Raw genomic sequence first — 17800 nt, 5'->3', positions numbered from 1 at the left:
GTAGCTTGAGATGTGGTGGAGGGTTGAAGGGAGTGGAAGAGAGGCAAGTTAATCAGGTGGAGTTAAGAAACAGAACACCTAGTATCAGCGGGTGAATGGGTGGATTGTGTGGAGGCCCGATGCCGGTTGTTAAAAGTTTTAATGGTCTTATAAGCTTGACCCATACAGGAGCCTTAAGCTTCTCCTAATGAACCCCTCCTGTATTCGTATTTTGGTTTATTTTTCGTACTTTTTTTTCCTTCCTATTCTTACTGTTCCTTTTCTCATATTCCACACACTACCCACCTGTTTACGGCACACGACTTTATCCCGTTCTGTTGGTTTGTATAGTATGTTCCTTGAAGTCACCGAAACTGACAGCATTGTGCTCTAGAAATCTCCTTCACTCATAATAATAAATAATGCTAATGGTAATAATAATAATAATCATAATAATCATAATGATAGGGATGATTATCATCATCTTAATCATAATCATAATAATGATGATGACGTTGATTTGAAACTGAATGGACTATCATCAAATTAGATTAATCCGAATGAAACTAAACGACGCATGGCATATTTAGTGTATAGCATTTTACGGTCTATATTTAGTATATATTGAAAAGTTTCATGTGGTTTGATCAGAATCAGAAAAAAGTGAATTGAGAGTGGTCTCTCTCTCTCTCTCTCTCTCTGTGCATGCGTATGTCCGTGCTTGTTTGTGTGTGTGTGTGTCTGTGTGCGTGCGTGCGTGCGTGTGTACATATGTTCGTCGTGTGGTATCAGATACAGAGAGAAGAAAGAGTAGCCACGCGTTTGTAAATTCCAATGATAATTCATAATAATCGTCACACAAGTCTCAAACCCCAACCAGATGAGTACTCTGGTGAAACAACCACAGACACAGCCCCATCACGACAGCAAACACCCTGAGTGGGGTGGGGGGGGGACAGGACGGCCAGTGTATCATAACAGTCAAGTCCCACCCAAACGGGGTCAAGCCAAGCAAAGTAACCCGTCCATCACCCACCACCATATCAACACTCTAAACCAACTACCTCCCCCCCCCCACCCCCTATCTCTCACACTTGCCTTTAACCGTTATCCAGTATCAGTTACACGTCACCACGGCCACCCATTCTTCGAACGAAATTCCCATCAGCGGTCGTATCCTTTGAATTTGTTTCGGATTCCCGCTGGTTGTTTGCCCGCTATGTCCCTCGCTTCTTCCCCCAGCCCCCAACGGGTTCTTTTGATGACGATAGTGGGTCTGTCTTAATACAAACCCAGTGCGTTTGCTTAAACCCAGTTCCTGGTCTTATGTCAATGACTGATTATTCTGGTGTCCCAGACTTAGGGATGACAATTTATGGGTACTCAGTACTTCCTAAGCTTGTGTCAATATAAGGATCCTACAGTCCCAGACTGAGAAATGACTGTTCATGGGGGGATGTTCGGTACGTTACATCGAAACGTGACATTCAATAGATATACACATGAGGGATTGTCCGCTTAAAGTCATTGGAAGTACACTTGGCTGATGAGTATTGCCACTGAGGAACACTCGGCAAAAGTAAGATCACACACACACACACACACACACACACACACACACACACACACACATTTCTAATATAATTTAGGGTGGAAAGAGAATGGGAAAGACAGAGTGACAAGTAAGACAGACAGACAGGGAGATCCGGATTCGGTTGATTTATTCATGTGGGTTATTGCCCCCAATAAAGGGGTGCAATATACAGCATCATTTAACATTCACGGGTACATTGTGAAACATACAGCAAAGGAATTACAACATCAAAAATAAACACAGACACAAACACAGACACACAGTCAAACAGACGGACAGACAGACACACACACACACACGCACACAGAGCGAGAGAGAGACAGGGATAGGGAAAGAGTAAGAGAGAGAAAGAGAGTGAGAGTGAAGGCAAAAAAAATCTTTATATCCGAGGATAATGTATAAGAACTTTGTTCATCCAGAAATAGGGTCTATACCTCACAAGACTGAATAATGAAACATGATGGTTACAGCATATACAGACAAAAAAAGAAAAAAAGAAACACACACATCAGAATATAAGAACAATGTCGTCGGGACAGCGGGACAGAGACAATGACAGAGAGACAGACAGACAGAGAAGACAAAGACAAAGAGGACATGGACAGAGACAGACAGACAGAGCAGACAAAGACAGAGAGGACAGAGACAGAGACAATGACAGACAGACAGAGACAGACAGACAGAGCAGACGAAGACAGAGAGGACAGAGACAGAGACAAAGACAGACAGACAGAGAAAGGCAGACAAAGACAAAGAGGACAGAGACAGACAGAGACAGACAGAACAGATAAAGCCAGCGAGGACAGAGACAGAGACAATGACAGACAGACAGAGACAGACAGACAGAACAGATAAAGCCAGCGAGGACAGAGACAGAGATAATGACAGACAGAGACAGACAGACAGAGCAGACAAAGACAGAGACAGACAGACAGAGCAGACAAAGACAAAGAGGACAGAGACAGACAGAACAGATAAAGCCAGAGAGGACAGAGGCAATGACAGACAGACAGAGACAGACAGACAGAACAGATAAAGCCAGCGAGGACAGAGACAATGACAGACAGAGACAGACAGACAGAGCAAAGACAAAGAGGACAGAGAAAGAGACAATGACAGACAGAGACAGACAAAGACAAAGAGGACAGAGACAGACAGACATAACAGATAAAGCCAGAGAGGACAGAGACAGAGATAATGACAGACAGAGACAGACAGACAGAGACAGAGATAATGACAGACAGAGACAGACAGAGACAGACAGACAGAGACAGAGACAATGAGAGACAGACAGAGACAGACAGACAGAACAGATAAAGCCAGAGAGGACAGAGACAGAGATAATGACAGACACAGACAGAGACAATGACAGACAGACAGAGCAGACAAAGACAGAGAGGACAGAGACAATAACAGAGAGACAGAGACACACAGAGAGAGGAAGACAGACAGAACAGATAAAGCCAGAGAGGACAGAGACAGAAACAATGACAGACAGAGACAGACAGACAGAACAGAGACAGACAGACAGAACAGACAAAGACAGAGGACAGAGACAGAGACAGAGACAATGACAGAGAGACAGACAGAGTGCTGACCTCTTTCTTCATGTCTTTCATCAGGATGGCTTTCAGCTGAAGGAGACAGTCGTTGATCCGCGCTCGTCGCCGTTTCTCTATCAGAGGCTTGTTCTGCTGAGGAAAAGATAAAAAAAAGAGAAAAAGAAGAAGAAAGATAATATGAAATAAAACAGCATAACGTGTCGGTAGAATTAACTGTATTTATCTTCTTTGATTTATTATCATCATCATAGCGGCGTTTCCTTCAGTCAACACTGGAAAACGATGCACAGCAGTGTGTGTGTGTGTGTGTGTGTGTGAGAGAGAGAGAGAGAGAGAGAGAGAGAGAGAGAGAGATCTTCAGTTTAATGTCTGTTCACTAGATGTTTCATTAGACGATGCGTGCGTGCGTGCGTGCGTGCGTGCATGCGTGTGTGTGAGCGCGCGCCCGTATGTGTCTACAATGATTACTTTACTATATCATGGTGTGAACTAATCATGATTATTTTTGGCATTCAAAATGCTAACACAAAGAAAGCAGGAACCAGAACATTACCAATACTGAATAAATTAGAGAACCTTATTCACATCACACGTCACTGCTGGAGATTCAGACTGTCCTGAATGTGGAGGCTCCAAGTTTGAAAGATTGACTTTGTATGTCAGAAAACAGCACCGTTTCGTTGCCTGCAGAAAGCCTAATGGTACTTATGGAGATAATTTTAATTCACGGCTAACTTTGCTTTATTTGTACAGACATCCTGATAAACGAACACGCAATTCTGTTTCGAATATATCTAATATATTGTATACCAATGGAAAGGACACTTATTGAACATTATTTTGTGAAACCTTTACATTTTTTTTTTCCAATTATTATGATGATGATGAGCATTTACGCCTAATTTTGAAAATAAACCCCAGGCGTTTACAAATAGAACACATATAATGTGAATATCAAAATGGAAAAATTGAACACAAGACACCAGACATCATTGAAAAATATTCACCCCCCCCCCCACACACACACACCCCATACAGTACACACAAGCACACGCGCACGCGCACACACAAGTCATAGCACACAATCGTAAATAGACACAAATCAAAAATACCATCAATAAATCCTGAAACTATCAAAACTCACACACTCACAAATAGTCATTTTAGTTCATACTGGAAACACACACAATCGTAAATAGACACAATCAAAAATACCACCAACAAATATCTGAAAACTCACTCACTCACAAATAGTCATTTTACTGGAAACGGATGAGCTGTTGAGAATTAATATGGAGGGGAAAAGGTGGGTCGTCAGACTGGATTTGAAAGATTGCAGCAAAGATGAGTGACGGAAAGGCTGAGGAAGTTGATTCTAAAGAAAGGGGGCTTGGTATGAAAAACTGCGCTGGCCATCCGTTTTGGTTCGAGCAGGGGGGATCCTAAGCATACAGGTGTCAGAAGAAGAGTGGAGTTGGCGTGAGGGTGTGTAAGGATGAATAAGATCAGAAAGGTACTGTGGACTAGAAGCCTCAATGGACATGAAACAAAGAGAGCCAACTTTGTAAATAATTCTTTCTTGTACTGGCAGCCAGTGTAGAGTATGTTTGTGTGTGTGTGTGTTTTGTGTGTGATACATTGTCTTGTATTTTGTAATGTTTCCCACTTTGATTCGATTGGCTTGCGGTTTTTTTTTTATGGTTTGATGTAATGAAATGCATACTTTATAGAACTATTGCATTATAAAACACCTAGAGCAAAATTTTATTGATGAAGTGCTATGTAAAATTATTATCATTATTATTTGTAGTCGTAGTAGTAGGAGAAGAAAGAAAGAAAGAAAGAAAGACCGAAAGAAAGAAAGAAAGAAAGACAGAAAGAAAAGAGAAATGCTAACAAGACATCAGTTTTACCTCTCGTCAGTTTTACTTCTGGGAGGACGTCATATTGTGTAAAAACAAATTGTATTGTATTGTATTGTATTGTATTACTCTTTTTTTGTCGCTACAGATTTCTCTGTGGGAAATTCGAGCTGTTCTCCCCAGGAAGAGCGCTTCGCTACACTGAGAGCGCCACCCTTTTAAAAAAACTTTTTTATTATTTTTTTTTCCTGCCTGCAGTTTTTTTCAACGTTTTCCAATCGAAGTGGATTTTTCTACAGAATTTTGCCAGGGACAGCCCGTTTGTTGCCGTGGGTTCTTTTACGTGCGCTAAGCGCATAATGCACACAGGACCTCGGTTTATCGTCTCATCCAAATGACTAGCGTCCAGAACACCACTCAAGGTTTAGTGGAGGGCGAGAAAATACTTACAACTGTGCCGGGATTCGAACTTCCCCCCTCCCTTTGCAATACATGGTTCTACCCTCTTTTCTCAGTGAATGTCACAGTCATACACCATCATAAATAACCAGTTTTGTATAACATGCATCCATTTAGTTTTAATAACAATAAACAAAGCAATCGCATTGTCCCGACTTTCTAAATACCAAAACTATGTAACTACTATTATATTCACCAAAACTGTACTTCCAAGTTCTTGCAACCCTAAGTTATAAACTCTTGAACCCACGCACGAAGCTGTGAGTTGAATTTCATAAACTCATCCGGTTTTTCCATCTTTGAAATATTGCAAGGAAATAAAATGCAGTTGTTGAGGAAAATTTGATCGCCGAACGCATTTTCCTCAACTGTGTCAAAATTAGCCCGCCCGTTTTTACTTCCTTTTAAGCTGAAAGTCCATCGCCAGACCACCATTCACCCCTTCCCGAATCCTTTGATTCGTGTGTGTGTGTGTGTGTGTGTGTGTGTGTGTGTGTGTGTGCAAACGCTTGTTTCGTGCAAAGTATGTTTTGTGTGAATGCATGTAGGCTATCTATATATGAAAAACCTTTATTGGAAATACCACGAACTCCCTGTCTAAACAAAAGTTTGAGCGTCAATATGCATTATTATTATCATTAATTTTTACAATTATCATTATCATCATTATTTTTTTTATCATTTTTATCATCATCATCATCATCATTTTCTCTCTCTAACCGTCAAAAGGGAAAACATCACCCAGGTTTCATTCGAAGTCTAACAGAAACACCATCAACATTTCTCACATGTTTTTTTTTTAACTGAGCACTTAGCGTGTACATATTGTACTTGCTTTACTGTTTACTGTCATACTATGTGAATCAGCACGCGCACTCACGATATTCATGGGTTCACTGAATAAACATAAATCACGAAAGCAATTAACTAGACAGAGTAAAACGTGTGTACGCACGTGCGTGAGTGCATGCATACATGCACGCGCGCGCGCGCGTGTGTGTGTGTGTGTGTAAAAGCCGAGGTGGTCTTGGTCGAGATGAGCAGACGTGTTTGAGCTTTGCACGCTTTTGCCTGTGCAACAGTTTATGCTGTGCTTCAAGAAAACGACTTAGATTTTTACCTGTGCCATCAATATGTGAAAATGCCAGTTGGCACTGTACAGTGGAGGGCGGCTGAAAGCCTTTTCACCTGGACTTCTGTAGCTTTAATGACTGACCGAGCAGTGAAGGCGATGGCAATCTTAGGAGTCCCGTATCAGGTAGGCCCTTGGATTTAATTTGCGCGTGCGCGCGCGCCCGTGTGTGTGTGTGTGTGTGTGTGTGTGTGTGTGTGTGTGTGTGTTGGTGTGCGTGTGGTAGCATGTGTGTGTGAGCATGTGTGTGTGCGGGTCAGTGATAAACAAGGGTCAGTAATAAACAAACAAGATCACTGTAAATAGAGGCAAAAACGCTTTCAATAAATAGGTAAATAAAGAACCCACATATTGTCAATAGGGATAAGTCGGTTGTAGAATTCTTTTAAAGGTTAGTTTGCGAGGAGACGAACGCTCCTCCCCCCTCCCCCAGCCCCCGCAAACCATTATTTCTGATACATTTACATTACTTTACATTTCCTAATCAAAGTCGTATCATCTGAAACAAAATTAGGAAATCGAAGTCCAGATCAAAACAACCACTCAATCCAAGTTTAATTCACCAAGACAGCTTCATCCACCCCAACACACCCCACCACCACCCCCAAACAAAATCAAACATAACAATGAAACCACTAGCAATAGTCACTGTCAATTTAACCATGAGGCAAAATTCAGTAATTATTCAGTTGATCAATACAACAACAACAACAAAAAACAAAACAACAAAAACAAACGTGATAAAAATAACCAAACTTAACAATTAGTTAATAACGCAAATCAATGAATAATAAATTCAAAAAAGTATATTTACTCGTTTTTGGCAAACCGCATGCATTCTTCTCCGCGAAGGTAGATCCGTCACAGAATCCACAACAGAAGCAGCAGTAGCAGCAGATGACATTTTTCTTCTTGAGAAAAGTTCAAAACACAACAAACCCACCACCACCACCACCACCACAGCCACGAGACGTGCAACACAAGTGTGCAGACAGATCACGCGCCACGCACGAGACTTGCTCCACTGGAAAAGGGAGCAGACGATCACACTCTCCCACCCCCTCAAAAGCAGACGGCAACGATACAAATCGCTTCAAATGTCACAGAAAACTGGCCAAATAAGTACTTCTGCTCCTTCCTTTGGGGACCGCCTACTTCCTCTATCTGAAGAAGGTGGGTGGAAGGGGGAAGGAGAGGGGAAGGGGGCTAGCGGCGGTGAGGAAAGAGCGAGCCTTCAGCGTCCGCCAGGTGTAGTGGGCCTAACTGAGTGCTGTCCTCAGAGGGCAACAGCCTGACACATGGTAGTGATAGATACGTCTTCTCAACAGGAACAGAAGAAGTGGGGGGGGGGAGGGGGGGGAAATCACAATACATAACACAGACCAAGCAACAAGCTCAGATTGTTAGAACTTGCTATGTGCTCAAACATAGACATAAAATGCGACGGGTAGTAAACCGTTATTGTACTAAAGAAATATTGCTAATAATATGTTATTTGCTACGGTGAAAAAAAGATTGCGGAGTCTAAAAAAAACCAAAAAACCTTTCAAATGGAGAAAGTCCATAAGAAACAAATCTAGGTTGTACAATAAGACTCACTTTGATATGAAGCGTCTACGTTTCGAGCCATATATCGGTTCGTCTTCGGGTACAGTGTTGGATTGGAAATGACAGAGGGCTAAAGGTAATGATGCTCTTAGGCCTTGGCTTTACTTCGACTGTTGTTTCCAATTCTTATAAAAGTGAGTCTTGTTTTGCAACCCACGGTTTGATATTTGGTACATACAAGTTTGTAGCCATATATTTGTTAAAACTTCCACGATCATCTTCTGCATCTGATTTTTTTTTTAAACGAATACTCAAGATCGTTGGTAATTGACCCAAAACATGAATCGTACTTGAATGCACTGTTCTGTTTTCATTTGGACTAAAGATGCCTGTGTGGATCAATTGTTTTGACTGTGCGGTGATCTGTTTTCTTCACTGTTCAGAAAGACGTGTTATCCTCTTCCCCAAGTCTTGAATTGAATGCTTATGGTGTTGAATCCCATTTTGTCTTGTCTTGCTTTGAGCGTTGTCCTCTTTTCTTTTGAATTGTTGTTTGTTTCTGAGTTAGTTGTTTATTTTTGTGCGTATCAAAATCTTATCTATATGTTTTTCAAGACAATCTGTTATTCTCCTTCTGTATGCATAGGTGAGTGGCATAAAGATGCGTAACCATTTTTAGATACAGTTATGATTGTTGACGCATACTTCTAAAGTTGTTGTGTCTACATACGTTTTGATATCTTTATTTAAAAAACAAAACAAAACAGTATTCTTACCCAGAGGATTAAAAACAACAACAACAAAAAACCAACTGATTGGCTGTACTTGCAGCAAGTGTGAAAGACGTTCGTGCCAACACAGTTTGGACGTCGAGAACGTCACATTTCCAGCCACTTAAGGACAACGTCGAGTTAGGGGCTGTCACACCATAGGGCCCACTTTGTCCGCACGCGTGATGTCAACGCCTGCTTGCCGCGAGCGCAGCACGAGACAGTTGGGTGAGCGTGTGTTGTGTGCGTGTGGCACGTGAGCTTTGAAAGTGAAGAAAAACACCCCCTTTTTTTTCCTCACTGAGTCTGACATTTGGTTTTGGTTTTGAACAACATTCTGGTGTCTGTGTGTGTGGGTATCTGACATGTCAAAACCAAACAAACTCAGGACAAAGCGATTGACTGTGAAGATACTGGACATTCATCTTGAAAACAAACTTGATTTCAAGGGGTACAAATGACCAAATGTTCAATCAGTCACCTTGTGATTTAAACAAAAATAGCAACATTACGTCCTAAACTCTGCAATGTTAAAGTGTCCAGCAAAAGTCAGCGATTGTTCATTTCATATGAATGTAATAAATCATATATTGTATTTCTTTTCTTTCTTTCTTTTTTTTTTGTTTTGAGTTTGATGTTAAGGATTGTAGTATACACCAAAAACCTACACAAAACAAATGTTTTTTTGTTTTGTTTTTTCTTTTTTTACTCAATGGCAAAGAACTCATCCAATGGTAAAATACCTGCTACCTTGTGTGGCTTTGAACATCGAGAGATAACACCATAACTGGACAGCCTCACTGTCAGTTCTTTTAAGTTCTTCAGTTCGTTAAGGTGGGACGGGTGCAGCGAAAATATTAATCCCTTACCGTATGTTAATGCTGGTATGATAAATGCAAGGTGTAGCAAGGTGAACGGGAATCTTATTCATGAAAAGTTTTCGTAGCTTTTGACAAGTTCCAACTACTGAACTTGCGTGTTCTGTGAAAACTAAAAAAAGAATTATTATCTGAAATGTACGCAGTTTCCTTTCGGTCAAGACAATCTATGGACAGTCTGGGGTTTAGGAGGGGAAGGGGTGTGGGCGTGGAGGGCGGGTCCGGCCTGCGTTTCACTCAGCACCCCCCATCCCCACCCCTCATCCATTATTCCACCATCAGTAAGTCTCAAGCTCTCCGGCCAATTAAAGCCTACAATTCACAACAGCTAAAGATGCCGACCCACCGTACTGAAAACACTGTGGCAGCTTCTCACAATGTCCGCGTGGATTGGGAAACGAGCTGTCGGTTTTCCGCTACAGTAGTAATCCCCCCTTTGAGAGACAAGCAACCGGAAAGCCTGGTTTTTCCCCAATTAATTCAGGATTAGAACCTGGGACAGGAACCCAAGCGTGATAAAAGAAAACTCAGGTGTTTCGGTTTTTTTTTCTCTCTTTTTGTGTTTGTTCTTGATGAGCATTATAAACAGAAGAAAGATCTCAAATAAGGAACAGATTTTCTGTCCATCATATCGAAGTTTTAACATCAGTTTAATTTCAAAGAGTCGCCAAAGCGTCATCGATCATTGGATTTGTCCATCAAAGCAACATAGACTGGGATTCATTTTTTTTTCTTTTCTTCCTTCTTTTTTTTTTTTTAGGGAAGGGTGGGGGGTGTTGTTGTTTTTTTCGTCGTGAAACTCATCAGTGGAATCATGGATAATGTGAAAAAGAACACAACAATGACGAAGATGTCGATATCGTCGAAGGTGTGACTGCAGTCCGACATCTCGAGGGCAGAGCCATCTACAGTGAGAGAAGAATTGTGTTTCATGACATATCGACTTAAAGCCCTAGGTGTCAAGGTTTTCGTACATTCAGTCATAAAAAAAAAATCGCCACAGTATTCAACGCGTTGTTGTTCTTCAGGGGTGGGCTGCGTGAGGCAATCATTGCAGCGCCAACATTGCTTAGAGTTAAGAATGTTCCTAGGTATGTGGGATTTACGTTGGAGTTGGGAACATTCTTAACGATAACCAAACTGAGCGCTGCAAAGTTCGCCCTTGCAAAACACACCCAGAAGATTGTGAGATAACCTTTCTTTCAATGCGGTTGTTCGGCCTTTGTTTTTTGGGGAGGAGGTCCACATGGAACTCAGCCGTCCACACTGAGGCAGGCCCATTTAAATGTAGTGTTGCGCCTGGTGGTTCTCAAACTCCTGGCAGAGCTTGCCCGTTGCTGTCCAGTCCCACGACACATTGAGTCTCCACTGACTTCCTGGACCAATTCTGACGCACTGCTGCCGAGATGTTCTCCTCCAGAGGGCTTTCAGTCTCAGCTTCTAGGACTTCTTTCGACGCAACTGCTGGTAGTTTGCCAGCGGATCATTTGGATGTTATAAGCATTAAAAAACAACAAAAATATTTTGATATCAAGAAACAGGACAAAATACAGCATTCAGTAAAGAAAAATGAAAACTTGAGCAAAAACAAGCCTGAGCTTATATCGTGCGCTTTCATTTTGTCACAAACGATCAACAAACGGAATGGCGAAAATACACACAATATTTACATATAATATTATCATGTATATAACTATCTGGTAAGCTTTTTAGTGATTTGGTTGGGGTGTTCTTGTATAGTACTTTTTTATCAGCACCGCACAGTTCTGTTCCAGCTGTATGCTTGAAGCGTGTGGACTGTCCAAATATGTCGCACCGCTTCTATTTTCAGACACGAGGGCAAAGTTATCATCACCCCAATAAATGACATTGATAAATGATCCAGTAACTAACAGGCACTCATAAACACACACACACACACACACACACACACACACACACACACACACAAACTATTGTTGATTTTGAGCCGTTTCCTAATTTTATTGTAACATGGGTTTTAGTCGGCGATGTCCCTCCTCCTCATGCCAAGAAACCCGACGGGACAAAGGCCTGTGTTTTCTCTCCTAACAAGGAACAGGTAAGAGCCTCTCCCCCTGTCCGTCTCGTTACCCCCACATTAGCATCAGCCCACATGTGCTTAATTCAGCAGCGCTGATGCATTGAGAGGTTAAGCCCGTGTGCTGTATGCCGGACTTACAAAAGATTACTCCTCGCCCCAAAATTGTAGGGAGGGGGAGATTACTTTCACCCTGACGCGAACCGCGAGATGGGACGGTAAGGGTGAACGGGGAGCAAGGGGAATTACTCTCATTGTGCCGGAGCGATGCCTGCGGCCACGTTAAATGGGGGTGACAGACAGGAGTGGAGAGAGAAGTGGAACAAAAGAGGAGGGACACGTAATCTTTTCCTTCAATGCTGTCACGGTGGAGAAGTGGATTTTTGGATTTTTTGTTTTCTCTGGTCATGTCTCGCGGAACGTGCTGGTGACTAAAGCCCACAGCAACCATCCTTGTTATATTGTCAACGTTTCCTGGCAGGGTTAATCGCTACTTTCAACCAGTGGGAAGGGTTCCGTGGAGCGTTAGCTGTTTGCTGCAGGTATGACGCAGATCTCTTGACGCTTGGTTCGGACTATCGGACTCCAGCCTTCTTGGTGACGCACGTACGTGATTGAAGCAGCTCACGAGGTGGGAACGACAGTCGTTTGCGCTGCTTTGTGGTGTGTGTGTGTGTGTGAGTGTGTTCAAGAGCAGTAATTAAATAATAACATGTTAAGTCCAAGCCCAGTATAGTGGCACGTGCTCTCCGTCTGCTCGCAAGACATACGGTGCTGCGCATGCTGGCGTCCACTAAGTAACTGTATGTTCCAGTCTTTGAGCGGAATCCGACCTGACATCGGAAACTGAGATCATGAGGATCAAGGATCCAACGTATATACATGTATATATGGTCTTTGTGGAGATGGACTGACAGCAGTCTGCGCCCTCCTCCACCCTTTCTTTTCCAGCTGTCTGACGTGCTCCAGCTCGAAATTATCTGATTCACCTTTGGCACGGTCTGTTTCCAACAAGCACGTTCCTTCTTTAAGTTCGTCTGTGTCAGTTGTAAAGATACCTGGTCTTCTTCGCATGCATACATGTGTAAATGACACAATACAACACGCATGTACACAAGCACACTCGGTCTGATTAAAACCCTACCATGCCAGCACATTCTCCGAACTCTTAAGACGGGCAAGAAAATGTCCATTAACTAGATGGCAGACGGACATTACATGAAATGAACTGGAATATTCCTGAACCAAAAAGGTCTCCTTAGCCTGTACATCGGGGCAGGGTGTGTGGACGTCGGACAGCTCAAGACCAAATCTCAAGTCGGCCGTAGAGGGGGTACATTGAAAAAGGAATAAGTAATGTTACTCTTGAAATCAAAGGCAAAAAGCCATTTTTGCTTGCGCTATACGCTTCAGCTAGGGAAGAGGTAAATAGAAAATACAGATCTTGAAACCCGTCTTGAAAATAAAGATTCCCATGAAATATAAGTACTGTTTTACCCTTTTATACCTTCCCTCCCCATCATCAAAATGGAACACGGCTCCCCATTACCACCCCCACTGCCACCACCACCTTCATCATCATCACCATCAGTATCGTTTACTTTGCCTTCCCGTCATTACAGTGGTTATAATTGTGCCTCTTCACCATCACAATTACCACCATCATCATTCTTCAGTTTAAACGAACTGTCCAGACACGGCTTAGAGAGAGAGAGGCAGACAGGCAGTGTTGGACAGACAGAGAGAGAGAGAGAGAGAAGGGGGGTGGGGTGGGTGGGAGGGGGCAGACAGACAGACAGAGAAAGAGAGAGAGAAGGGGTGGGGTGGGTGGGGAGGGGGGGCAGACAGACAGACAGACAGAGACAGAGAAGACGGAAGGTTCAGAAACAAAATCCCAAGGGTCAAACGGTCAGGCTCCCCTCAGACCTCAAGACGTAATCATGAGCAAAGAGAACGTGACAAGGAGACTAAGGAGGTGGTGGTCAGTTGTCTCCCCTCGCCCCGCCCAGGGAAGCCCCCTCAACAGCACTGACTACTGACCATCAGCCCAAGATCTCCCCCAGCACACACCTTGCCTGGGGCCCACAGACCGCCCCCTTTAACACGCTTGGACCTAGATGTGGATGGGGAAAGGATAGCCAGCTCGATCCTCTCCTTGCTCACTGTGTTCTCGTCGTCATTGAATGGTCGACTATTGCTTCCGCTTTTCTTTCTCAAAGTGGCAGCTGGCACGAGTTTTTTGGCAACATAACATGTGTTCTTTCGTTCTGCTCAAATCTTTTCCATTCTTCTCTGTTTGTTTGTTTATTTCAGTCTGTTTTTTCTTTCCTGGTTTATTTTTTTTCCTCATTTCCTTGTTTTTGTTAGCTGGTCAGTTTTCTTTTTCACTCTGCCACTCAGTCGTTGCGGTTTTTCTCTACCTATCGTGCGGTGTTTTTTTTTATTTTATGTATGTATGTATGTATGTACCTACCTACTTACCCACCTACCTGCCTACCTATTTATTTATATCTATATCATCATTTATCTGTTTTACAGGCTTCATAGTTTCGTCTCAAATGGCTTGGAGTGGACCGACGAGTCGACAAAGAAGAAATGGCATGTCCCAGGCAGCAGAAGTTGAAACACTCAGTGCCACAGGACTCAGACCACGTCTACTCACGCTCGAGCAACTTGTCCCTCTCCCCCACACATCTGTGTCTGGGCCACTCACAAGTGCAGCCTCCCAAGGCAAACTGAATCAAGCGACGGAGCAAAAGATGGTGGCGCGGACAAAGCGCATTTCGCCGCCTGGTTGGAGGAGAAGAATCGGGACGGAATAAGTTGAGCCTGCCGTGAACATCGAGAACGTGCTTTGTTACAGCGTCACTCAAGTTGCACGTCAGCAGAAAATGTGAGCTTTGCGTTTGCATGAAATGAGATTTTTCTGTATGTCCGTCTGTGTATAACACGCGTTTTTCTGTTTGTCTGATAATCAGTCTGATTCTTTCTGTCTCTTAATGTCTCTGTCTGTCTGCCTGTCTGTGTATGACGCGCGTTTTTCTGTCTGTCTGTTGATCAGTCTGTGTCTCTCAGTCTCTCAATGTCTCTGTCTGTCTGTCTGTCCCTTTCTGTTTTTTATTTTTATTTTTTTAATTAAAAAAAAATCTTTTTCACGCTGTGTTTCCTTTCTAACACTTTTTGAGTTGCGGGCGCAACACACACACACACACACACACACACACACACACACACACACACACACACACAAACACGGTGCATTCTATCATTATGATTTTATAATTTGAGACCACAGCATAATCATTGCTAAAAATTATTTTGAACTGTTTATTTGCTCCTTTGAATGGCGAAGGCTTGCTGAAACACACGTGCGTCAGAAAGCCATGCCATGAGCCCAGTGGAGTCCACCGCCACTGTCCCCACTTTCGTCACCCATGTGCAGCGAAATTTGCATGTGCAAAACCAGATTCACGATATTGAGTTTAGCGCGAGTTGGGGAAAGTGTGTGCGCGCGCGTGTGTGTGTGATTGGTTTCGGGATAACAACATTTTGTTTTCTGACCAATCAGCTGTCAGTTTACAAATTCAACACGAGGACGGTCGATAGCTAATGATTTTTACAAAGTGTAGAAGCCAGTGTTTTCAAGTGTCTTGTGTCCATGTATTCTGTCAAAATCATTATTAATTTGGTGAATATACATTACACGTCTGTATGTTTTTTCAGTATGACTTGGTAAGTATGGTGTCAAGGTAAGTATCGAGTGTCAAAAGCAATGGTCCTGTCTTCGTGTCACGCGAACGAAGACAAACCTCGGCTGTATCAGCCGTTTGGCAGCTGAAGAGTAATGGTGAGTTCAGTTCGGGTTGTCTCCCAGTGTTTCGTTCGCTATCAGAGTTCTCTTCTGTCAGCAGGATTTCGCGCAACGAAATGAGCGGGGGTTGGGGTGGGGTGGGGTGGGGTGGGTGCCAGTGGGGTCACGATGAGGAGATTCTTTCCCGGTCGTCGTCAAAACTTAAATTTGATTTTTATTTTGAACAACGAATCAGCCGAGGAAAACAAAAGTTTTTTTTTTTAATGGGAAGTGACTGTGCAACGATGCTAAGAGATACTTGCGTGTTCATGTGTGTGTTTTTGGTTGCGACGTGCGTATATGTGGGGAACGAGAGAGTGCATGGCATTTAGTTGCTTTTGCGATATTTTGAACTATTTGAAAAAAAGAGAAAAAAGCGAGTCTTTTTTACTTATTGGTAACACTTGCCGTTTCTTTCAGAATCTCTACACTTACGGAAACTATAGAAGTCATTGGAAGGGAGGGAGAGGGAAGGTGGTGCTTGGGGAACAGCATAATTCAATACAGACTTCGTTAAAGTCTTGTGAAATCGGCAGGTAAAGATATTAACATTGCGTGGTTGCAGTCAGTAAATGTCCTAAATCTCATACTGACGGATATATATATATAATATATATGTGTATATATATAAATATATATATATATATATATATATATATATATATATATATATATATATATATATAAAGGCGCACGCGCGTGCGCACACAAATTGAGTTAATTTAAAAACGCACGCATGCAAAACGCATACAGAACACACACACACACACACACACACACACACACACACACACACACACATACAGTCCGTCTCCATCAAGCATGGTTCCTGGGAGATACGACACGCTCGCTCGCACGCATGCACACACGCACGAACGCGCGCGCGCGCACACACACACATACATAATTATTGAGCAGTAAAAGAATCATACCTTCGTCAGTAACCTTTCTGTTCTGGTAGATTATTTTCAGTCGTTTAGTGTCCCCCCCCCCCCCCAACCCCTCCAGCCACGTTCCTGCAACTTCACAACAGCCCCCCGATCCTCCCCAATAAAGAATATAGTAGCTAGGTAGGAACATGGTTAAAGTTGTATGCAGGATTCGGCATCATGCTGTGGGCCTCTGAACGGTTCCTGGCTGCCCAGATTACGTAGTTTAGAATGGTTTTTATTGCACGTTTACACTGGTTATTTCGGCAGTTCTTGTCCTCTGGCATGCGAGCAGTCTGAGAAAGTTTCAATGTGGTTCGTTTGCCCGGCTGATATGATTCACGCCTTCTTCCACAGCTCGTCTCAAACGAGCATGGCTCATGGAATTCTGTCTGTCTCTGTCTCCCTATATATATCTATCTCTGTCTCTGTCATATATTTTGGATCCTTGTCGATACACCGCTCTTCATTCCCCCCCCCCCCACACACACACATACATGAATGCTCATGCACACACACTCACTCACACACACACACACACACACACACACACACACACACACACACACACACATATATATATACATATATATATATATATATATATATGTGTGTGTGTGTGTGTACATACAGATAGATATAGATAGGTAGAAACACAAATTATTGAGCTGTAAAAACAATCTTCGTCAGCAACCATTCGGCAGTTTTATCAATGGTAGGTTATTTTCAGTTGTTCAGCATTTACAGATCAAGTGTAAAGCGTTAAATAAAAAAAAAAAAAATCGAAGCGAACATGAACTACCAGGGAATGGAGCACCCAGGCGACACTCATGTCCGCTGTGTCGGTGGAGTAGCTTCTGCGTCTCCTCCCCACCCCGTTCCTGCACCTCCACCACCACCCCCTCCCCAACAGGGAACAAGTTTGGCTTGGTAAGATCATAGTGAAGGCATCTCTCTCTCTCTCTCTCTCTCTCTCTCTCTCTCTCTCTCTCTCTTTCTCTCTCTCACTCAGTCTCTCACTCTGTGTAAAAATATCTTCGTCAGGAACCTATCTGTTGTGGCAGTTTTATCAATGGTGAATTATTTTCAGTCATTAAGTATCTCCTCACCACCCCCACCGCGTTCCTGCAACTCCACCACCACTCCTTCCCTAATAAGAAAAAGAAAGGGTAGTTAAG

The 17800-nt window shown here is 42.9% G+C and overlaps 1 protein-coding gene across 1 annotated transcript in view; it reads right to left on the bottom strand.

The window, feature by feature from the left end:
• Positions 1-7571, bottom strand: part of LOC143280283 (uncharacterized) — a 31203-nt gene extending 23632 nt beyond the window's left edge. The window contains exons 1-2 of the mRNA XM_076584912.1: positions 7403-7571; positions 3172-3267 (exon numbers count right to left, since the gene is read on the bottom strand). Of these exons, the coding sequence (XP_076441027.1) occupies positions 3172-3267; positions 7403-7492 (186 nt within the window). The 5' untranslated portion in view covers positions 7493-7571. The remainder of the gene's footprint in view (positions 1-3171; positions 3268-7402) is intronic.
• Positions 7572-17800: the final 10229 nt, after the last annotated feature.

The sequence above is a fragment of the Babylonia areolata genome, chromosome 3, assembly GCF_041734735.1.
Source record: "Babylonia areolata isolate BAREFJ2019XMU chromosome 3, ASM4173473v1, whole genome shotgun sequence".
NCBI classification, from domain to species: Eukaryota; Metazoa; Mollusca; class Gastropoda; order Neogastropoda; family Buccinidae; genus Babylonia; species Babylonia areolata.
This window is presented reverse-complemented; position numbering and strand designations above follow the sequence as displayed.